This window comes from Schistocerca gregaria, chromosome 5 (genome assembly GCF_023897955.1).
Source record: "Schistocerca gregaria isolate iqSchGreg1 chromosome 5, iqSchGreg1.2, whole genome shotgun sequence".
In the NCBI taxonomy this organism is placed as follows: Eukaryota; Metazoa; Arthropoda; class Insecta; order Orthoptera; family Acrididae; genus Schistocerca; species Schistocerca gregaria.
The window spans coordinates 395,144,219-395,166,538 of NC_064924.1; the positions used below are offsets into that span (position 1 = coordinate 395,144,219).

At 38.4% G+C, this 22,320-nt stretch overlaps 1 protein-coding gene across 5 annotated transcripts in view; it reads left to right on the forward strand.

Annotated features, from left to right (window-relative positions):
• The window catches only part of LOC126272167 (uncharacterized), a 167,167-nt gene that overhangs the window by 139,252 nt on the left and 5,595 nt on the right, over positions 1 to 22,320 (forward strand). Inside the window, exons 3-4 of one of the 5 annotated variants that reach the window (XM_049974806.1) lie at positions 17,179 to 17,246; positions 22,015 to 22,225. The exons of the other annotated variants lie outside the window; for them this stretch is intronic. Coding sequence (XP_049830763.1) covers positions 17,179 to 17,246; positions 22,015 to 22,225 — 279 coding nt within the window. The remainder of the gene's footprint in view (positions 1 to 17,178; positions 17,247 to 22,014; positions 22,226 to 22,320) is intronic. 5 annotated transcript variants of the gene reach the window in all.

A 22,320-nucleotide genomic window follows, 5' to 3' on the forward strand; every position in this document is an offset into this window, starting at 1 on the left:
TGGGACAAAGCCAGCGTCATCGTGGCAGTGGCGGGCAACAGACATCGAACAACAAACGGAAACTTCGAGAAGGTGTCAATAAACAGCAGCCAATAAGTACCGAATAAGGGGCCGGCAAAGTCAGCGTGCACCTGTTCCCATGGCTGCGCCAGATCAGGCCACGGAGAGGGTATTATACGAGGTGCAGCCAGTTGTTGAACACACTGACCACACGCAGCAACCATGTGGGTGGTGTCCAAATCAATACCGGACCAATTAACGTGCCTGTGGGCCAGGGACTTAGTCCAAGAAATACCCCAATGGCTTTCATGCAACAGTTTGAGAACATCTTTGCAAAGAGAGGCTGGCACCACGACCCGTGGGGATGCACCATCCGTGGCCAGAAGAACAACACCATCACAAACAGACAGACGAAGGCACAAGGCATGGTAGTTGCGAAGGGGATCCGATGCCCGACCCTTGATCCTGTCCGGCCAACCCCGTTGAACAAAACTGATCACCTGACGCAGGACTGGGTCCCGCGCTGAACATTTTTAGAGCATAAATGATAGTGAGTGCCTCCTTTTCGATTTGAGAGTAACGCCATTGCGCATCGTTGAGGGTCTTGGAAGCATAGGCGATGGGTCGTTCCGACCCATCCTCATACCGATGGGTGAGAACAGCCCCTAGGCCATACTGTGATGCTCAGTCGCCAGAACCAAGTGCTGACCCACACGGAATGTGGCAAGACAAGGTGCTGACTGCAAATGAGCCTTCAGGCAGACAAACGCCTGCTCACAGTCATCGGACCAGCAGAAAGGGATGTTTATGCATAACAGCTGATGCAGAGGATGAGGTACCGCCGCCGCGGATGGTATGAATTTGTGATAATACAATCTTGCCTAAAAACGCCTGAAGTTCTTTGACCGTAGATGGTCGGGGTAGAGCGTTAATGGCCGCAACGTGCTGACGTAGAGGACGTATACCCTCACGGGACAAATGGAAACCAAGATACACAATGGAGGGTTGGAAGAACTGTGACTTGTCCAGATTGCACCTCAACCCAGCCGAATGCAAAACCCGAAACAGCCAACGCAAATTGTGAAGGTGCTCCTCAGTGGAGGCCCCCATGACAATAATGTCATCCAGATAGTTTATGCAGCTGGGAATGGAAGCTGTGAAGTGTTCCAAAAACCACTGAAAAATGGCCGGCGCGCTAGCGACGCCAAATGGTAACCTCTGGTACTGATGCAACCCACAAGGAGTGTTGATGATGAGAAATTCCTTGGAAGAAGCATCCAATGGCAACTGATGGTACGCCTCTGATAAGTCAAGTTTGGAAAAGAACTGGCCCCCAGCGAGCTTGGTAAATAACTCCTCAGTACGGGGAAGAGGATAAGTGTCAATGAGGCGCTGAGCATTGACAGTGGCTTTAAAATCACCACACAATCGCAGACTCCTGTTTGGTTTAGAAACCTGTCTGTCTCAGCCTTGACAGGTGCGAGCAACGCCATCTGAATAGGGTGTGCCCGGAAAAACTTAGGGCAAGCTGTAGGTTTAAGAGTAATGTGGGCTTCAAAATCCTTGGCACGACCCAGACCAGCAGAGAACATGGACGAAAATTCAGAACACAATCCGTCCAGCTGTTGATACGGAATATCCTCAGATATGAGGTGCACATCATCATCAATGGAGAACCCGAACAACTGGAAAGCATCATAACCGAACAGGTTTTCAGTGCCCACATGATCCACCACATAAAACGTGAGGGGCCTAACAACAGACTTGTAGGCAATGGAAGCATCAAACTGGCCAATGATAGAAATTTTCTGTTTATTATAAGTTCTCAGATTTCGCATAACTGGAGACAAGGGAGGGGAGCCCAACTCCAAATATGTGCGAGAATTAATGAGAGTTACTGCAGAGCCAGTGTCCGCTTGCATGCGAATGTCTTTATCCAGAACACGAACAGTAACAAAGAACTTATTTGTTTGAGAAAGCACACAGTTAACATCCATGTCCGATGCGTCATCCTCATCGACAGGAACTTTAGGGGACTGACACACAGAAGCAAAGTGGCCTTTTTTCCTACATGAATTACACGTGGCCCAACGTTTTGGACACGCGGCCCTGTCATGCTGTATGAAACAACGTGGACAAGAAGGAAGTGGGGAACGAACCTGCTTCTGTGGTTGCTGTTTTCGCTGCGAGCATTGCAGCCCAACACGACATTGGTTATACGAGTGAACCGCCACCACATCTTCATTCTTCTGTGACACAGGCAATTTGTCCATGTCGAAAGTTGACTGTACAGCACCTACATCACACCACGGGTCTATTTGGATGCTAGCAGCATGAGACACTTTAAAGGATAGCATCCCTAACCATTGAATCAGCATAAGACTAATGATAAGTGTCTGTGACAGACTGACATTTCCTACTCAGACCGTGTAGTTGCGCCGCCCAAGCCCGGTAAGATTGATGGGGCTGTTTACGACTCTGGTAGAACGACATGCAGGCGGCAATGACATGGGTGTTTTTTCGGTAATAGTTAGACAATAAGTCACACATTTCTTGGAAGGACAGAGAGGCAGGTTCCCGCAGAGGGGCTAACTGAGATAGCAGCTGATAGATCCATGGGGAAATCCAAGATAGAAATAACGACTTACACATAGGAGCGTCGACAACGCCAAAAGCCTAAAAGTGTTGCCGCAAACGCTTATCATAATCCTCCCAGTCTTCAGCGGCCTCATCGTAAGGAGGGAATGGAGGCAGAGAAGAGGAGGACAGACGATGAGTAAGCGGCGTTGACAACGCCTGAATAGCAGCCGTCAGCTGTGTTTGTTGTGCCTGAATAGCAGCCGTCAGCTGTGTTTGTTGTTCAATGAGCGCTTGCATAAGCTGTTCCATGTCTGCCCCATCACGAACACACAAAGCCACAACGCAGTGAAAATATCCGACCTCGTCGCCAAAAAGTGTTATAGCTTTTAATCACCAATAATTGTGTGGATATTCAAACACACTCACTTAAAAACAATAGCTGGTTACATGATAACAACTCAGTGTCTCTTATTCGACTGCCGTGCCGTGACCTGCGGCTGGTGCCGTTCGTAGCTAGGTGGCGCTCCCGCGCTCAGCCGAGTTGCGGAGCGCATCTATCACCATTTGCGCATACTGTTGTGGCGGCACTGTTAAATGTCCTGGCACTGTCACAACACATTTCTTCTGAATTAAAACAATTTCAGTATTACTCCATTTGTGCTACAAAAGAATAAATCACTTCTCAGCATTTGGCATGATCGATGTGGACTTTTATTTTAATGTATTTGTGGTAATGTAGACATAATCAATATTCTACATGGTCAAATGGTTTCTGTGGCAGTTGATTTGATTGTGCATTAACAGGTTGAAATCTTACCCTCCCAAACATCACCATTAAATTTCTCTTTGTGTCTTCATTATTTTCAAAAACTTTGAGAGGCATAACATATACAAAAGATAAACTTTTTACTTATCTTCATTTTCTCTTCTTGTTGTTGCCTCCAAGTCTTGCATTAGGGGTACATTCTTGCAGTGGAAATTTTGTTTTAACATTGTGTGTTCCTGATGACTAAGTAACTGATTAAGATTTGCCTGTATATTTCTTGAATTTTATTCTTTGTCACATTATTAAATATCATACTGATTTTACAATTTCCATTTAATATCCCAAATTACATTGTTAGTGTCGATCATAAAAATACATCTGTCTCCATCAGAAGAATGCCCATGACTACTTAAAATTTAGCGGTACTCACAAAATTCCAAACAGTTTACAAAGCAAAAGAGTTTACAAACTTTCTTGACAAAAGAAGAATCATCACCAAAATGTTACAGAGTATTTGAGGATATATTGACTCATGAAAGACCAAAATAATGGAAATATTAGGGCCTAAGTTTACAATGTGGAGATAAACCCAAGAATCCAAACCACACCGGGTACAAACCAGCAAAAAATATTTTGACATGACAAATTGAATAAATTTCTTAATCACATCAGTAAGTACAATCATACACAAAGAGTAACTTTAGAAAGCATCTAAGCTCAATCAATGGTTGTACGTTCTGCTTGAGTACACATAATCACAGTCTTGATGACCAGAGGTACCCAAAACAGAGCTAAGCATGAATCTGTCCACAACTCAAGTTCCTATCAGATACGATATTGCAATAGTCAGGATAAATTCAGGTAAACATGAATCCAAAAACAAATTTAGTAATTTGCATTAGATTGTGCAATTAATAATAATATGAATTTTAAGTGTGCCACAAATTTTGTAATTTCAAGTATTTCTAAAAGAAGAATAATTTTGTCTGTATGTACAGAGTACTAACAAATTAATTTCTTTTTATACATTTTAGACTGAAATAAAATTTATCATATACAGAATCATATGAAGTTCAGCCAGTTAAACAGCTGATATAATGTTCACCTATACAAGAAACAATAGTATAAATGGTATCAGCTATTTCTATAAAAAAAAAAGGTTATGTTAGAAAAGGGTGTTCCATTACAATACGCCTTCACAAAATTTGGATACAAGGTGTTTACAATATTTTGTGACAGACTATAAGGTTTGCCAAACAATGTACAAAATGAAGCTTCCTGGCAGATTAAAACTGTGTGCTGGATGAGACTCAAAATCAGGACCTTTGCCTTTCTCAGTCCGGCACACAGTTTTAACCTGTCAGGAAGCTCCATATCAGCGCACACTCGGCTTGAGTGATAATGTCATTCCAGTGTACAAAGATATGCACAAAAGATAGAATATAGATGTGTAGAAGTATCTGACACATAACATATTACAGAAAACATAAGAAAAAATATCTACTATACAAGTCATAAGTTATACATATATTAGTATAGGGCATTCAGATTTTCAGATCTGTGGAACATACGGTCACAAGACAAATAATATAAAGTCAAAACTACTACACTGCAACACTAAACTATAGAAATAATTACAGAGGCAAGATGAATTATTAGACTTACAAATTGTAAATGTAATCCATAGACTCAAACCTTCAAAAGAGAAGAGAAATATTTCAGAGACTAAGTGTACGATGAGTGAGCTGACTCAAAAAACTCAGAAGACAGGTACAGACCAGAAGAATATACTCAACCTTGAGTAGGCATATAGTACAAAGTCAGTCAGCCACATAAACCAGAGTATTTGAGGATATATTGACTCATGAAAGACCAAAATAATGGAAATATTAGGGCCTAAGTTTACAATGTGGAGATAAACCCAAGAATCCAAACCACACCGGGTACAAACCAGCAAAAAATATTTTGACATGACAAATTGAATAAATTTCTTAATCACATCAGTAAGTACAATCATACGCAAAGAGTAACTTTAGAAAGCATCTAAGCTCAATCAATGGTTGTGCGTTCTGCTTGAGTACACATAATCACAGTCGTGATGACCAGAGGTACCAAAAACAGAGCTAAGCATGAGTCTGCCCACAACTCAAGTTCCTATCAGATACAATATTGCAATAGTCAGGATAAATTCAGGTAAACATAGTCATAAATAGCTTTGAATGATGACACAATCCAGTAGCTTGAGAACCAAACTCTTGAGTGTGAAAGGAGACATGTATATATCTTGTTATATTGTCCATACTAGTAAATGTCTTCCACACTATTTGCTAATTGTCCATACAAACTAATCAACATACATAAAGCCTAAAAGATCCATTTACAAATGATAAAAAAAAAATACATACTGATTTAAAGTTACATAATGTATTCAAAAGTCAATCCCCCTACTTGAGGGGAAAAAAAAGCATGTATTATGCCGAATAGCACTGCCTTTAGCAGTCGTGGCTAACAATTCACAAATATCAGTCACAACACAAATCTAGTCAAGAGATGCTCGAGGACGTTCCCAGCACCCACGATCTGTTGCAAGTTGACAGGTCCAACAGGGTACAGCCATAGAGCAGTGAGGGAAGTGGATCCGCCCACATCTTTCAGCTTCCTCCCTAGAGTTCTCATCACACATTTCAACAAGTAGGTAACTTCCTGTCTAGCATTCACACCAAATCCTGAAACATAGTTTTGTGTACTGAATATGCTGTTCAATACCTTCTTCACATCACCCGATACATGTTCTCCTTAGTCATTTATCAAAGTCAGTTATATGGGATTTATGTCAGGTGTGATTAAAAAGTTTTCAAATAAGAAACATTAAGAAACAGAATTAAATGCAATAAAAATGGACTAATAAGGTAATACACACATATATGCTCATATACTATTCCTAATTTTTACAGTAAAAATTATGAACATTGTCTTATTTCAAAATTGCACAAAGATCTAATTTAGTCTCATCACATACATGTACCCAAATTTCAAAGCACAAATCTAATACAGAACATAATTATATATTGTATCATAGGTTTTAACTCAGTCAGTTAAGACACAACTTCAAAAATCAAATCAACTTACATACTAAATTCCAGACAACCAAAACTCAGTTATACGATTTTATGAAACTGCAAATGGATTTCAACTCAGCCAATGGATAATATCTTACTTACTAAATTCATTTCAATGGAAAAAGAACAAACAAACAAACAAACATAAATTAGATACTTACGAATCATGTCCATATGCTTTCAGTTCAGTGATATTGCATAATCCAAACAACTTTTAGATTTCAGATATACAATTCTGTAGCCATTAGAATGTGGATATTCAAGAATTTCAAATAGTCCAATATAAATATTAAAAAATTCCTTTATCTCAGATGTCAACACATTAGATTTTTCTTTGGCTTTCACTAACACAAGATCTCCTACCTCAAACTTAGAAAATCTACCTTTGCCATCATGTCTCTGCTTTCTCTTATACCCCTGTTTTTTCATCATCTCCCTAAGACATTCTTCCCTCGGTTGTGGTGACAGAATTCTACTTGGTGGAAACTCAACATTTTCAAGGATAAAGTTAGCTGGTCTGCAATTAAACATGATTTCAAATGGTGAAAAACCTGTTGAAGAATGTTATAAGCTGTTCATAATATCCTCAAAATCTTCTTCTGACAGAATCTATCCAAATGGTATCATATTCTAAACAGTCTTCCAATCTCTTTCATATACCTTTCTGCACGATTAGTCGAAGGATGGTACACTGAGATTAAAATATGCATTATTTTTGTATGATCAACAAAATCTTTCCAAGCTTGATATGTAAACCGAGAACCATTATCAGATAAAATTGTTTTTGGTATACCTCCCAGATGAAAATATGTGTTTTCAAGCTTAGAGGTGATTTCCTTACTGGTAGTTCTTAAGAGGAAACAACTTTATGAACTTCAAAAATACATCAACCACCACAAAAACATAACAAAATCCATTCTTAGACTTAGGTAAAAGTTCATAGACATCCATAGACATGAGACCTAGGTTACTATGAGGCAGTATGTTTTATATTTGGCCTCTACTTGTTTGGTTACTTACCTTCACTCTTTGACATCTATCACAGCTGGCAACTTTCTTCTTGATTCTCCTGCCTATGTTATAAAAATAGATGTTTTGCTGAATCTTTTGTGAGCATTTGGTTGGTCCACAATGACCAAAACCCTCATGTGTACAGTAATTAAAGTATCAATACACTGTTCTGGCCAACATGGTTTCCAATCCCCTAAGTCAGTCTTATGTCTCCTGAATAAAATAACCCTTGTGTACCTTCTAATACTGTCTTTTCTCCTCCTTTCTTACCCAACATGCTCTTAACCAATTTCCAAATTTGATCATGATTTTGATACCTTTGGATGTCTTTGCAAATTTTCAAGATCTCTTTTTCCTCTTTCATACCTCTCAAGTACTGTTTTTCACCTTCTCCAAAGTCGTTAGATGATTCACTTCCTAAAGGTAGTCTAGACAAAGAATCAGCAACTACATTATCTGTGCCCTTAATGTATCTGATTTCATAATTGAATTGCTGTAAAAACAAGGCCCAATGATTAATTCTGTTATGGCACAGCTTACACACCTGAAGATAACATAATGCTTTGTGATCAGTGTAAATAATAACTTTTTGACTTAGTAAATAATTTTTAAATTTGTTGAATGCCCTATGTACAGCCAAAAGGTCTTTCTCAGTTACAGTACATATCTTTTCATGTTTCTGTGATACTCTACTAGCAAATGCAAGAGATCTATGTTCAATAACGCCATCAACTTCAACCTCCTAAAATAAATGAGCACTGAATCCGTCACTACTGTCTGTCATAATACAAAAAGGAAGATACAAATCTGGTCTGAACAATATCTGACTTTGATCTCATTGAAAGCTTCCTGACACTCCTGATTCCAATCCCAAAAGGTATTCTTCTTCAGAAGTTCACACAAGCATGGAGCATTCAAAGCTTGGCTGCTACAAAATTTTCTATAAAATCCAGTTAACCCACAAAATGATGTAAGCTGTTGTTTATTGTGAGGCAGAGGAAAATTAGCAATATCATCAAGTTTCTCTTTATCAGGTGAAATTCCAATTTGGGATATAACATGTCCTAAAAATTTAACTTCTTCCACAACAAATTTACAATTACCTACTTTCAAAGCCATACCTCCTGATTCTAATTTTGAAAACACATCTCTTGACAGAGCCAAATGTTGTTCCCAAAATTTTTCAGTGACCATAATGTCATGAACATACACAATTAATTTTGAATTCACTTTGTTTTCCAAGACAGAATCCAGAGCTCTTATGAATTCAGCTCCATCCACATCCAAATCCACATGGTTACTCTGTAATTCACACTTAAGTGCCTGGCAGATGGTTCCTCGCATCATTTTCATACTACTTCTCTACCATTCCATTCTCGAGTGGCGCATGGGAAAAAGGACCACTTAAATCTTTCCATTCGAGCTCTGATTTCTCTTATTTCATTATGATGGTCATTTCTCCCTACATAGGTGGGTGTCAACAAAATATTTTTGCATTCAGAAGAGAAAGTTGGTGATTGAAATTTCTTAAATAGATCTCACCGCAAAGAAAATAATCTTTGTTTCAGTGACTGCCACCCCAGCTCGTGTATCATGTCAGTAACACTCTCACCCCTATTGCGTGATAACATGAAACAGCTGCCCTTCCTTGCACTCTTTTGATGTTCTCCGTCAATCCTATCTGGTAATGGTCCCATAACGTGCAGCAATACTCCAGCAGAGGACGGAGAAGTAGGCTGTCTCTTTAGTGGGTTTGTTGCATCTTCTAAGTGTTCTGCCAACAAAGCGTAGTCTTTGTTTCACCTTCCTCACAATGTATGTGGTCTTTCCAATTTAAGTTGCTTGTAATTGTATTTAGTCGAATTGACAGCCCTTAGATTTGTGTGATTTATAGTACCATGTGGATGGCCTCACACTTTTCTTTGTTTCATGCCAATTGCCACTTTTCACACCATACAGAAATTCTCTCTAGATCATTTTGTAATTAGAATTGATCATCTGATGATTTTACTAGATGGCAAATTACAGTGTCATCTGCAAACAATCTAACGGGGGCTGCTCAGATTATCACCTAGATCATTTATGTAAATCAGGAACAGCAGAGGGCCTATGACACTACCTTGCGGAATGCCAGATATGACTTCTGTTCTACTCAATGATTTACTGTCTGTCACTATGAACTGTGACCTCTTTGAGAGGAAATCACAAATCCTGTCACACAACTGAGACAATACTCCATATGCATGCAATCTGATTAAGAGTCGCCTGTGCAGAACACTATCAAAAGCCTTCTGGAAATCTAGGAATATGGAATCGATCTGAGATCCCTTGTTGACAGCGCTCATTACTTCATAGGAATAAAGAGCTATTTAGCTGTGTTGCACAAGAATGATATTTTCTGAATCCGTGTGTGTTATGTGTCAATAAGTCTTTTTTTTTTTTTCAAGGTCATTCATAATGTTCGAGTACAGTATATGCTCCAAAATCCTACTGCAAACCGAGGACAGTGATATGGGTCTGTAATTCAATGGGTTTCTCCTACTTCCTTTCTTGAATATTGGCGTGACCTGTACTACTTTCCAGTCTTTAGGAACAGACCTTTTGTCAATTGAGTGGTTGTATATGATTGCTAAGAAAGGTGCTATTGTATCTGTATACTCTGAAAGGAACCTGATTGGTATACCATCTGGACTGGAAGATTTGCCTTTCTTAAGTGATTTCAGTTGTTTTGCAACACCTAAGATATATAGTTTTATGTCACTCATGCTAACAGCTGTTCTGGTTTCAAGTTCTGGAATATTTACTTTGTCTTCTTCATGAAGGAATTATGGAAAACTGTATTTAGTAACTCCACTTTACTGGCACCATCATCGGTAACATTTCCATCACTATTGCACAGTAACGGTATTGACTGTTTATTGCCACTGGTGTACTTTACATACAACCAGAATCTCTTTGGGTTTTCTACCATATTTTGAGACAATGTTTCATTGTGGAAACTATTAAAAGCATCTCGCATTGACATATGCACTAAATTTCTAGCTTCAATGAAACTTAGCCTGTGTTGGGGATTTTGCATTGATCTGAATTTGCCATGCTTTTTTTTCTTGCTTCTGCATCAGTGTTCTGATGTGTTTTGTGTACCATGGTGGATCAGTCCCATCTCTTATTAATTTACACAGTATGAATCTATCTATTGCTGTCAAGACTGTATCTTTGAATTTGAGCCACATCTGGTCTACACTTACATAATTAGTTTGGAAGGAATGGAGACTCTCTTTGGAAGACATCAAACAAATTTTTATCTGCTGTTTTAAACAGATATATTTTGCGTTTATTTTTAGTGGTTTCGGTTGATATGGTTTTGAGCCTTGCTACAATGGCCTTGTGTTCACTAATCCCCGTATCAGTCATGACGCTCTCTATTAGATCTGGATTATGTGTGGCTAAGAGATCAGGTGTGTTTTCACAAACATTTACAATTCATGTGGGCTCATGAACTAATTGTTCAAAGTAATTCTCAGAGAAAGCATTTAGTACAATTTCGGAAGATGTTTTCTGTCTTTCACCGGCTTTGAATGTGTATTTTCGCCAACAAATCGAGGGTAGATTGAAGTCTCCACCAATTATAACTGTATGAGTGGAGTACTTATTTGTAATGAATTCAAATTTTCTTTGAATGGTTCAGCTCTTATATCATCTGAGTCAGGGGTCGGTAGAAGGAGCCAATTATTATTTTGGTACGGCTGTTGAGGATAACCTATACCCACAGTATTTTGCAGGAGCTATCTATTTCAGCTTCACTTCAAGACAAACTACTACCAGCAGACACAAACACACCACCACCTACATTATTTAAATCCCAAATACAATAATGCAAGACTTGTTAAAGACTTTCTCTCCTCCTCCTATTCCCTATAGTGGAAACACTTTTTCGCCACCAACACTACTCATCAGACTCAACCAAAGACCAATGTTGAACTCTGCCTGACTGAGTTCACTCCTCCATCCAACTGTGATTCACCCCTACTGCCCCCAAATCACTCCCTCTTAACTTTCCAGAATTTCTTAATCTCGAATCTTGCCTTGTTATCATTCCCCAAATTCCTCAACATGCAAACTAATGTTACATCCACAGAAAGAACCACAGTCCACGATCTAAAAACTGATTCCAACCTTATAATCCTACCTACAGACAAAGCCTCCATCATTGTTGTTTTGTACCATAAGGATTACCTGGCAAAAGCACTCTGCCAGCTGTCTGATACAGTGACCTTGACACAGTGACCCCATTGCAGAAATCCAGCAGGACCCCCAGTCTCTCCTCAAATCCTTAGGCCCATCCCAGTACCTCTCCTCAGAGTCCATCTCTCTGCTCACCCCTACAATTCCCCACACGCCTGCCTCCTACATGGATCCTGAAGTCCCTAAACACAGCCACCCAGGATGCCCCATTGTGGCTTGTTACTGTGCCGCCACTGAGAGAATCTCTTCTCTTGTAGACCAACACCAGCCTGTTACCTGAAACCTACCCTCCTATATAAAAGATAATAAACATTTCCTCTACCGACTCTCCACAGTTCCAGTCCCTTTACCACACAGTGCCGTGCTCATCACTATTGATGTCACCTCCCTTTACACTAACATCCGTAATGCTCATGGCCCTACCATTGTTGAACACTACCTTTCCCAATGCCCAATGTATTCCAAACCATCAACCTTCTTCCTAGTCACAATGATCAACTAGATCCACACCCACAATTACCTCTCCTTTGAAGGCATTACCTACAAACAAATCTGGGATACGGCTATGGGCACCCACATGGCGCCATCCTAAGCCAACCATCTAGAGGAATCCTTCCTAAACATCCAGAGGCCTAAACCCCTTACTTTTTTCAGATTCACTGAAGACATCTTTGCAATCTGGATCAAGGGTGAGAACATCCTATCCACATTCCTCCAGAAGCTCAACAGCTTCTCTCCCATTTGCTTTACTTGGTCCTACTCAACCCAACAAGCCACTTGCCTAGATGTTGACCTCCACCTCAAAGATGGCTACATCAGTGCTCTGTCCATATCAAACCTACTAACCAGCAGCAATACCTCCACTTCGACAGCTGCCATCCACTCCATACCAAGAAGTCCCTCCTATACAGCCTAGCCACCCATGGTCATCGCATCTGTAGTGACAAGCGGTCCCTCTTGAAATATACCGAGGGACTCAATGAGGCCTTCACATACTGTAATTATCCCCCCAACCTTGTACAAAAACAAATATCCCGTGCCTTATCTTTCCAGTATCCTACAACCTCCCAAAATCTCACCATCTGGCCACAGAGGAGCATTCCCCTTGTAACTCATTTCCACCTAGGACTGGGGCAACTGAAAGCCATTCTCTGTCAGGGTTTTGACTACCTCTCATCGTGCCCTGACTTGAGAAATGTCCTGCCCACTATCCTTCTCACCCCTCCCACATTGGTACTCCACCATCCACCGAACTTACACAATATACTCATTCATCCCTACACAGCCCCTGCTGGCAACCGCTTACATCATAGCTCATATCCCTGTAACAGAACTAGATGCAAGCCCTGTCCCACACATCCTACAACCTTCACCTACCGCAGTCCAGTTACAAACATCAAAGGCAGGGCTACTTGTGATACCAGTCATTTCATCTATAAGCTAAGCTGTAACTACTGTGTTGCATTCTATGTGGGCATGACAACCAACAAGCTGTCTGTCTGCATGAATGGCCAAGTGGACTACCCTGGTGCTGAGCATGCTGCCCAACACATCATTCATTTCAGTGACTGCTGCAGTCATGTGTGTGCGAGTTGCGTTTGTGTGTGTGCGTGTGTGTTTTGTCTATCTTTGACAAAGGCCTTGTTGGCCAAGAGCTTGTATTGTGACAGTCTTTTTGTTGTGACTATCTGCAACTCAGTGTCTCCACTGTATGGAGAGTGGCAACTTTCCTTTTCATAATATTGTTAGATTCCATAAATTTGTCATACATAACCTTTTAATATTTTTTAAAAAACAAGAGGAAACTGTTAGGGCCTGTATTTATTTGAATTACTTCTCATACCTTTTTTATGTATTGGAATTATCTCAGACATTTTCTGTACATCAGGCAAAGTATCTGCTTGAAGTGAGCACTCACACAAGTGTATAAGTAGTTCAAATAAGTTTAGAACATGAAAATGCTGGATGCAGTGTGCGATCTTCAAGCAATTCACAGTGGAGTTGGAATTTTTTGGTTCTTTTACTGCTTAATCTTGTGTGATGTGCTGATGTACAGATACCTACTAAATGTGTGTATTTTATATATTTTGGATTGGGTATTATTATTTCTGTTTGATTTTATCATATTATCTGCAAAACCTGTGGAGCCTTATACTTTTACATGATACTCTGTTTTCACCAGTTTCTTTTTTATAACAGTCCACATGGGTCTACACTTTATTTGTTGCATTATATATGTATTTATCATTATGCATTATTTTTGCTACTCTTATTACTTTTCTTAGTATTTTGGAATACCTTTTTAATAATAAATGTGTAACTCAGTTGAAGGATTATTCAAGTTGAAGATTTTATGTAGTAGTCTCTTCTTCTAGAATGAAACCCTTCTTCCCCATTGTGGTCCAAATTTTTCATCTAGCATTGCCCCTTACAGTTACATTTTTCTGTGGAAATATAATTTAATAGTAATGGTCTAATGAATTAATGAAGATATGAAATTTTTCATTTATGTTGTTAATTTTATAAATATGTAATAGTTTTTCTTTGTTTAGTAAGTTGTTGAAGTAGTGTCATATGGGTCCCAATTTAATAGGAACAATGTTCAGACTGTGTGCTGCATGACTTGCATTGTTAGTAGTGTTAGTGTCATGACTTGCCCACTAGGCACTGGTGCTGGTATGGCAATGCAGGGTTGAAACAAAAGCATCATTCTTTCTTTTTCATTCTTTTTTTTTTTTTTCAAAGCAACAGCAATAGTGCTGCTGTTCATCATGAGTATTGAGACATTAAAAGTATGCTGAGAGGTTTTCTTTCCTCGCTGGGATTTAAAAATATGATTTGGAAGTTTGCATTAACTGGCACTTTGACAATTGTTCCTGGGAGAGGGCAATGACCAATTATACCACAAATTGTTGAAGAAGGTACTAATGCCATGGCTGAAATTGCTAGATGCAATGTGTGATCTTCAAGCAATGCACAAGTTGTGTCACAAAAGCTGAACATTCCATGATCCAGCCATTGTTTCAGGTAGCAGTAGAGTAATGTCTAGTGCAATTCCAGACTGTTTTGGATGCACATGGTAATCACACTTAGGAACATTGGTAATCTTAATGTAAACAAGGTACACTGTTAACAAATGTTCCTCTCTCATGTGTAATGTAAAATGGGTTTCTTTCAATGGTTTATTCATTATTTCTCTTCTGCATGTCCTTAAAAATGTTTCCCCAAAGTGTCATTGTCCCACAGTTACTCATTTGTCCTTGGGTCCCTCTAAAATAGTGGAAATTTAAATATAACTACATGGTATATGACCACTTGAGTTGTCCACTAATAGTTATTGCTAATCTAGCATTTTTAATATGAATCCCTTAACCAGCATTGATCAGAGTTACAATAGAGAAAGGTAATGGAACAGCTCTTGAGAATTTGTTTTCAGTTATGAAATAATGTAGGAATGTATGGTTGATCTGATTTACACTATGTCTTACTGTACAGTCACAAATAACAATTGAATCAAAGTGTTAGCAGTAGTACAAGAAGAATTGTAGCAAAACCTGTGGACAATTTGAACAAGCTATTTAATTATGTTTCAAACTACCACAATCTCTCCTTTTGTAACTTTTTCCAGTTTTCTGATATCAGCTTCTTTTAAGAAATATATGTGTTCAGTCATATACTAAGGGAAATAAAGTGATAGAATGGAGTTGCAAAATTCATAACTATGTTAGTTGGAGAGAACAGCTGTATCTATCACATATGCATGACACATTTTATTGGACTTCTCGGAAAGACTGTAGAAAGCAATGTCAAAAAAAGAGTAAATTTTATAGTTACATTAGGCTTTTCCTAACAGACCTTTTGATAGGTAGTCAGAACAACGACAAAGTAATGTACTGTTACTCGTCAGGCAGCATTGAAATTATAAGCTGATACTCAGAAAACACGCACCAAGATACTGTCTCCCAGAACTAAAGATCCTGTCTCTTAAGTAGGGAGAAAAAAGACAAAATAAAGTTAGTGAAGTGATAAAGAAAAGAGTGGAACAAATTAGAAGATTAGAAAAGTTCTTTTAGTGCTGTCATATGTTCATATTTGGTTATTCTTCATGTACCTTTATATTTATGTTGTGCTGTTTAATTTTTATTTTTATTTTTTATTTGGTGTGCATATTCCATGGATCCGTACATGCAAGTGATTCACCTGGATGTGGAATGTGTCCATACAATTGTACAAATACAATTAATACTACAGAATAGTAATATAATACAATGATATAGATATTAATAAGTATAACTTTTTCTCATTTACAAGCTGTCATTTAACTAATATAGCAATTCACACTATTACACTATAACTATAACATTAACACTATACACTAACACAATATTGTATCATCCATCTAATAACTAAGAGATTAAATACATCTATTATTAAGGGAGTGCATTACTTTTGGAAAAGAATTCATCAAATGAGTACAGTGGATGGTCAAGCAGGTATTTTTTTAACGTACCTTTGAACAGCGTTTCAATTTCTCTTGTACATTTAATATTATTTGGCTATGCCTTAAAAGTCTTTTTAGCAGCATACTTTACTCCCTTCTGTACAGGTGATAAATTTTTTAATTCAATATGTAGATCATCTTTACCTCTAATATTGCAGATATGGTATGAACAATTTGTTTCATACTGAACATAGTCTTTATTAACTACATTCATCAGAGAGTATATGTACTGACATGTTTTGGTCAGAATACATAACTGAGTGAAAAGTTTTCTACATGAGGTTCGTGGAGGAACCCCACACGATTCTGACTCCTCTCTTCTGAGCAGTTAAGGTTTTTTTTTTAGGCTGGTGAATTACCCCAGAATAGTATTCCATAATTCATTAATGAGTGAAAGTACCCATAGTAAGCTGATTTTAAAATGTTGATGTCCCCAAAATGAGTAATGATTCTTAGAGCAATAATTCCTGATGAAAGCCTTTTTAGAGTAAGTGACACATGCTGTTCCCAGTTGAGCCTACTGCCAATGTGAACCCCCAGGAATTTAGTGGAGTGCACCTGTTCTAGTTCCTGGTTGTCATGAGCAATTACTATATTTTCTAGAGTTTTATTTTTGTGCGGAACTGTATAAAATTAGTTTTTTTTAATACTAACTGAAAGAGAATTAATTGAAAACCAAGCTGTAACTTCTCTAAGTACATCATTCACATCAGTCTCCAGATCAGCAGTAGACTCACCATCTACTACAATGCTTGTGAATTCACAATTTTTACTAATGGACAGGGGTGAATCATATTTTATATTAAAAACAGCAAGGGTCCAAAGACAGATCCCTGGGGAAGTCCATGCTGAATTTTGCCCCATTCAGAATCCACTAGATTAGAAGATCTAATATCTACAAGTATAACTTCTTTTTACATGCAGCAACTGTCAATAACTTTCATTTTACATTTCAGGTATTTGAGAAGTTGATGGCATTCCAGAAGAGGAAAAAGCCAAAAAATCCCTTTACACAAATTCCAAGGTTAGTTTGAAGACATGATTTCCACTGAACAGAAGTGAACATTGTTAGGAAAAGCAAGTGATGGATTGTGTTCTGTAGGTCGCATCAGGAAGGAGAACTTTCAGCAGTATAGATTGAGCCAAAATATAAATCAATAACAAAAGTGGCTGTCAAAAAGTACTTCTCTGTGCTGTATTAAAAGTTAGCCATGACTAAACTGCTATGTACTATTTGTTCTTATGCAAATAAAAATGGATACAACAAAATTTGCAGGAAGGCAGCAAAGGCTACAGGTGCTGTTGTTCAGTTGAATAGCCAGTGTTTACCTACTACTACATGCTTTATATTTATGTTGATGAGCAGTATAAGATCCAACAATTTTCATTACAAAGTACTCAGAAAAAGATGAACATTTCTTTTTTAGTTAATATTTCCATTTCCTGGAGTTTGCTTCATAAAAACACTTATATCAAACATAAATTGATTACTTTGACAGAGTCCAACTGTGTCTGTTAAAGCAGCAGAGCATATGAGTTACTAACATGATGCATCTGACACACACTATCTAATGATATACTTTTACATTTCTCTGTCCATAACTCAAAACAACCACAAATAGACTACATAGTACATAATTAGTGTCTGCTACCCATTCTTTTATTTATAGAGAATACACTTTTATTTTTTCAATCCAGTGGATTACACCTTCCACATAATTATGTCATCCACCATGCCTAAGCTAACAATAATTTTATCCTTAGTACCTCATCTTCTTTTCTTTACTTTTTTCTTGCTTATCATATGTAATGATCTGTTGTTGTGATAATACCACCTTTCCCACTACTTTTAAATTAGCAGGTGCTATACAAAACAACCTAATATCTGGTGGTATCTAAGAGCTCATAAGAATAGGGCGCAGTTACTTACGGTGATATGTATGAGCCCAGAAAATACTGCTTTAATATTAGTTGCAGTTCAGAAATACAGGACTGCTGTCTGGGGTACTGTTGTCACAAGAAACACTGTGGAAAAGTTAGTGTTGTGGCAGTTGAAGGGAAAGGAGGTACAACATTGATCAAAAACATGTTGAAAATGACCCAATTCTCTTTTGCAAATCATCATGGTGATTAAATTTGTATTTGTTGGCACAGCCCTATAGTCAGGTAGCAAATTCAAATAAAGAGGGACATCATGGTCTGGTTCTTCAACAACAATAGGATTATTAATTTAATATATCTCCTGGAAACTATTAGTTCAGTGTTTTTGCAGGAGTATCTATGGTGGCTGAGGTCATGAAGACAAAGAATCTGAAAAAAAGTTATACAAATAATTGCCTCTTTTGTTAGAAGGCCACACAATGCTTTCTGTAGCTGTGGGTTACTAAAAGAAAGTTGTCATGCAGGATAATACCCAAATGCATGTGTGCATATCTTTCTTGTTCTTCATAAAGAAAAACTAAATTCACTTACCAAGTTCTTTTGATGTTTCCCTTCTTTCTCTGTTATCTTTGATACATATCTGGAGTGTGATCATTTAGTTCTTCTGGTGCTATGTTTGCCAGAATTGTACTACTTTTCTTCGTATCTAAATTTCTTAGCTCCTGACTGGGGAATCTTTAGTTCCAAAACCTGACATCTCAGATCATTTGCTAATACAAGTATGGTTGTAACTTAAAAAGCATAGTTTACAGATATATGATGAACTGCAGTGGAAGTCATGTCATCTACAACACTGCCAGGGTTGTGCTTTCAAACAACATATAGTTCCTTTAGACCAAATAAAATATTATTTTAAGAAAACAAAATTTATTTTTGTGCTGAAATACACAGTCATGAGCAACTGAAATACGCAAACCTACCTTTTGCACTGATGTCAGTGGTGAAACACTGTGGTATGAATGCAAGACACTGAAACCAAAGGAGAGGCTTCCTAATATGTGATGACTTAGTTGCCATTCATAAATCAAAAGCATGGAAGTTCATGGAAGCTGCTGCCAAGACAAACACTTTTCAGTTGATAGTGTAAGATCCATCAAACAAAAAGTTGTGCCCAGTGGTTGAAAAAAAGAAAAAACACAGTCACGCCCATCTACAGGACGGTCAGCAGAAGTGATCCACAAAATTATCAACCAATCCCCTTGCCATCCATTAGCTGAAGAATCTGAGTTCAAATGTAATGAGGTGTCTCGAACTGATTTATGTCCTCCATTCCAACAGTTTGGGTTTCTGGAAATAGAAATTGTGTGAAATCCAACACACACTTTTCTTACATTACATCCTGCAAGCCAGGAATTAAGGCAGTCAGATAGTTGCACACATTCTTGACTTCTGAAAGGCATTTGACTCTCTGGCTTATTATCAAAAGTACGGATATATATGGTGTCAAGTGAAAATTTGAGACTGGATTGAGGATTTCTTTGTGAGGAGGACACAACATGTACCTGTGGAAGGAGAGTCATCAACAGATGTAGAAGTAACTTCAGGTGTGCCCCAGCAAAGTGTCTTGGAACCATGTAGTACTTTAATGACCTTACAGACAATATAAATAGAAATTTACACACTACCTAGCCTGTAGGATTATCAAAAGTAATTCATTAATATTTTGTTGATGTTCCAAATTTTCTTTCATGTTTGAAGCTGCATCCCAGTTCCACCAACCACCACAGAGGCCTACCACCACTGGCCTCTATAGGTTTATGCCTATTAAGTAAACTTTGTATTCGGAAAAGGATCTGAATCATCATCCTTTCACATGGGAGTCCAGTGTGCTAACCACTGTGGCACAATGCTTGGTGCACATAGATGTGACAGGACTATTACATATTGCTGTAGAGTTTGCGAGAATATTATTTTGGTTAACTATTTCATAGGTGTATGTCATTATAGCTTTTTAGTTTTAGTATTATTGTAGTTCTTACTCCTCCCTCACAAAATGAGCGTAGGCTATGGACTGTTTTTAAACATTTCTTATGCTACTGAGATGATATGACCACAATTTTTGGGGCTGCCAAACTGTGTTGTACTTTATAGGTGGACATTACTGACTGACACAGTCCAGATAATTTTTCAGTGCCCTCTGCCATGCACTTCACAGTGGTTTGCAGAATATACATATAGATGTAGATGTGCTCCATAAGATTGAGGTTATGTGACCTAGAGAGGGCACTCAAGCACTCTCATGTCTCTAGAGTGTTCCTTGAATCATTCTGACACAGATTATGAAGAATGAAGTGGTGAATTGTCTTGCTGAAGTTACAGGTGTTGTTGCTGAGCAAATAGCTATGCATTATAAAATAGTATGCCCTGGTATTATAGCAAGGCATGGTGGCAGTTGTATCAGAGCCCACATTTCATCCTGTGTAAATGTCCCTCACAGGAGAGTACCTCCATTTGCCAGTATGTTATCTTTTGCTAGTGAGGCATGGTGGCAGTTTTTCCGGAGTCTCCTGTTTAAACATCCCTCACAGAAGAATACCTCCAGTTGCCTGAATTGTGTCCTGTTGGCAAGTTGATGTATTCTGTCATGAGCCAGCCATGGTGGTCAAGTGGTTCTAGGCGCTTGCCTCCAGAACCACGCTGCTGCTACTGTTGCAGGTTCAAATCCTGCGTCAGGCATGGATGAGTGTGATGCCTTTAGGTTAGGTTTAAGTAGTTCTAAGGCTAGAGGACTGATGACCTCAGATGTTAAGTGCCATAGTACTTAAAGCCATATGTAGATAGATTCTGTCATGTTGTTTTTTACATAAACATGGCCTGCCATTGCATATACATTTACATTCACAGATGTGCTCCATAACCACGTTGCAGAATGTGGTAGAGGCACCTGGTGTACCATTGTCACTTCCTCCTGTTTTCTGTTCCAATCGCAATAGTTCTTTGGGAAAAAATTACTGGCAACCCGCAGTGTGGCTTTGAATCTCTCTTATTTTATCTTCATAATATTTTTGTGAGATATATGTAGTAGCAAGCTTATTGACTCTTCTAGGAACATACACTTTCAGGACTTTAACAATAAATTCTACAATGATGCAGAATGCCTCTCTTGCAGTGTCTGCTACTGGAGTTAGTTGATCATTTCTGTGACACTTTTGGGCTTACTAAATGAACCTGTAACAAAGTGTGCTTCTCTTCTTTGGATCTGCTGCCTTTCCCTTATCAGTACTATGAAATACAGATCCATTAAGGTGATCAGTATTCAAGTACAGCATGTACAGTGGTCCATCAGTCCCAGTATACATTCACCACACTTTGAGCAACCATTGGTTGTGTTCCTTTGCTCATGTTAATTCCTGAGACCTGTGATGTTGGTAGGCTAAGACACACTTTGTGTTGTCGAGCAATGAACTAGTAAATGATGAGCTACACTGTGGTACGTCTATATACTGTTACAGTATATATCATAAACATTGGCAACCCAACGCCAAGAACACGTTATTGTCCACTGCACCTGGCTCTAGCAATAGCAATCTTTCCAAAAATATGATACACTCTTGACAAGATGGCACATGGATAGCGTAGTGTCTGCATGACCTCAGAAATAGAGTGCATTACAATGAAATGGACAACTACTGTCTGGTTGCGGTCATATGGTGGCTTGTCATGGATCTTCCTTACACTGCATTCGAATGTCTCACTGAAATTGCACTTGTATGACATTCTGAACAGTTCTATTCATCATGGTGGCAGAAGTGCTCTCCTGTATAATAGCTATTTCTAATTCAATTGCTCATAGGTTTAATGCTATAAAACTTACTTTTTTAATTCTCTGATACTAAATTCCAATTTCACAGGTGCTATAAGGCATTTACAGATGGTGATCATGACTTCATTGTTTTGGAAGACCTGAGTGTGTTTGGTTTCCAGCCAGCAAAAGGACAAGACACATATAACTTCGAACATTGTGCAGAAGTTCTGAAATGCATGGCTAAGTTCCATGCTCTTTCATTTGCTATGAAAGACCAGGAACTGGAAGAATTCAGAACCGCTGCTGCCAACTTGGAGGTAACACCAGTACTTGCTGAAAATGAAGCAAGCAATGGGTCAAATTCTGGAATGTGCCACATACATTGTAGAAAACTGATACTTTACCACTGGAT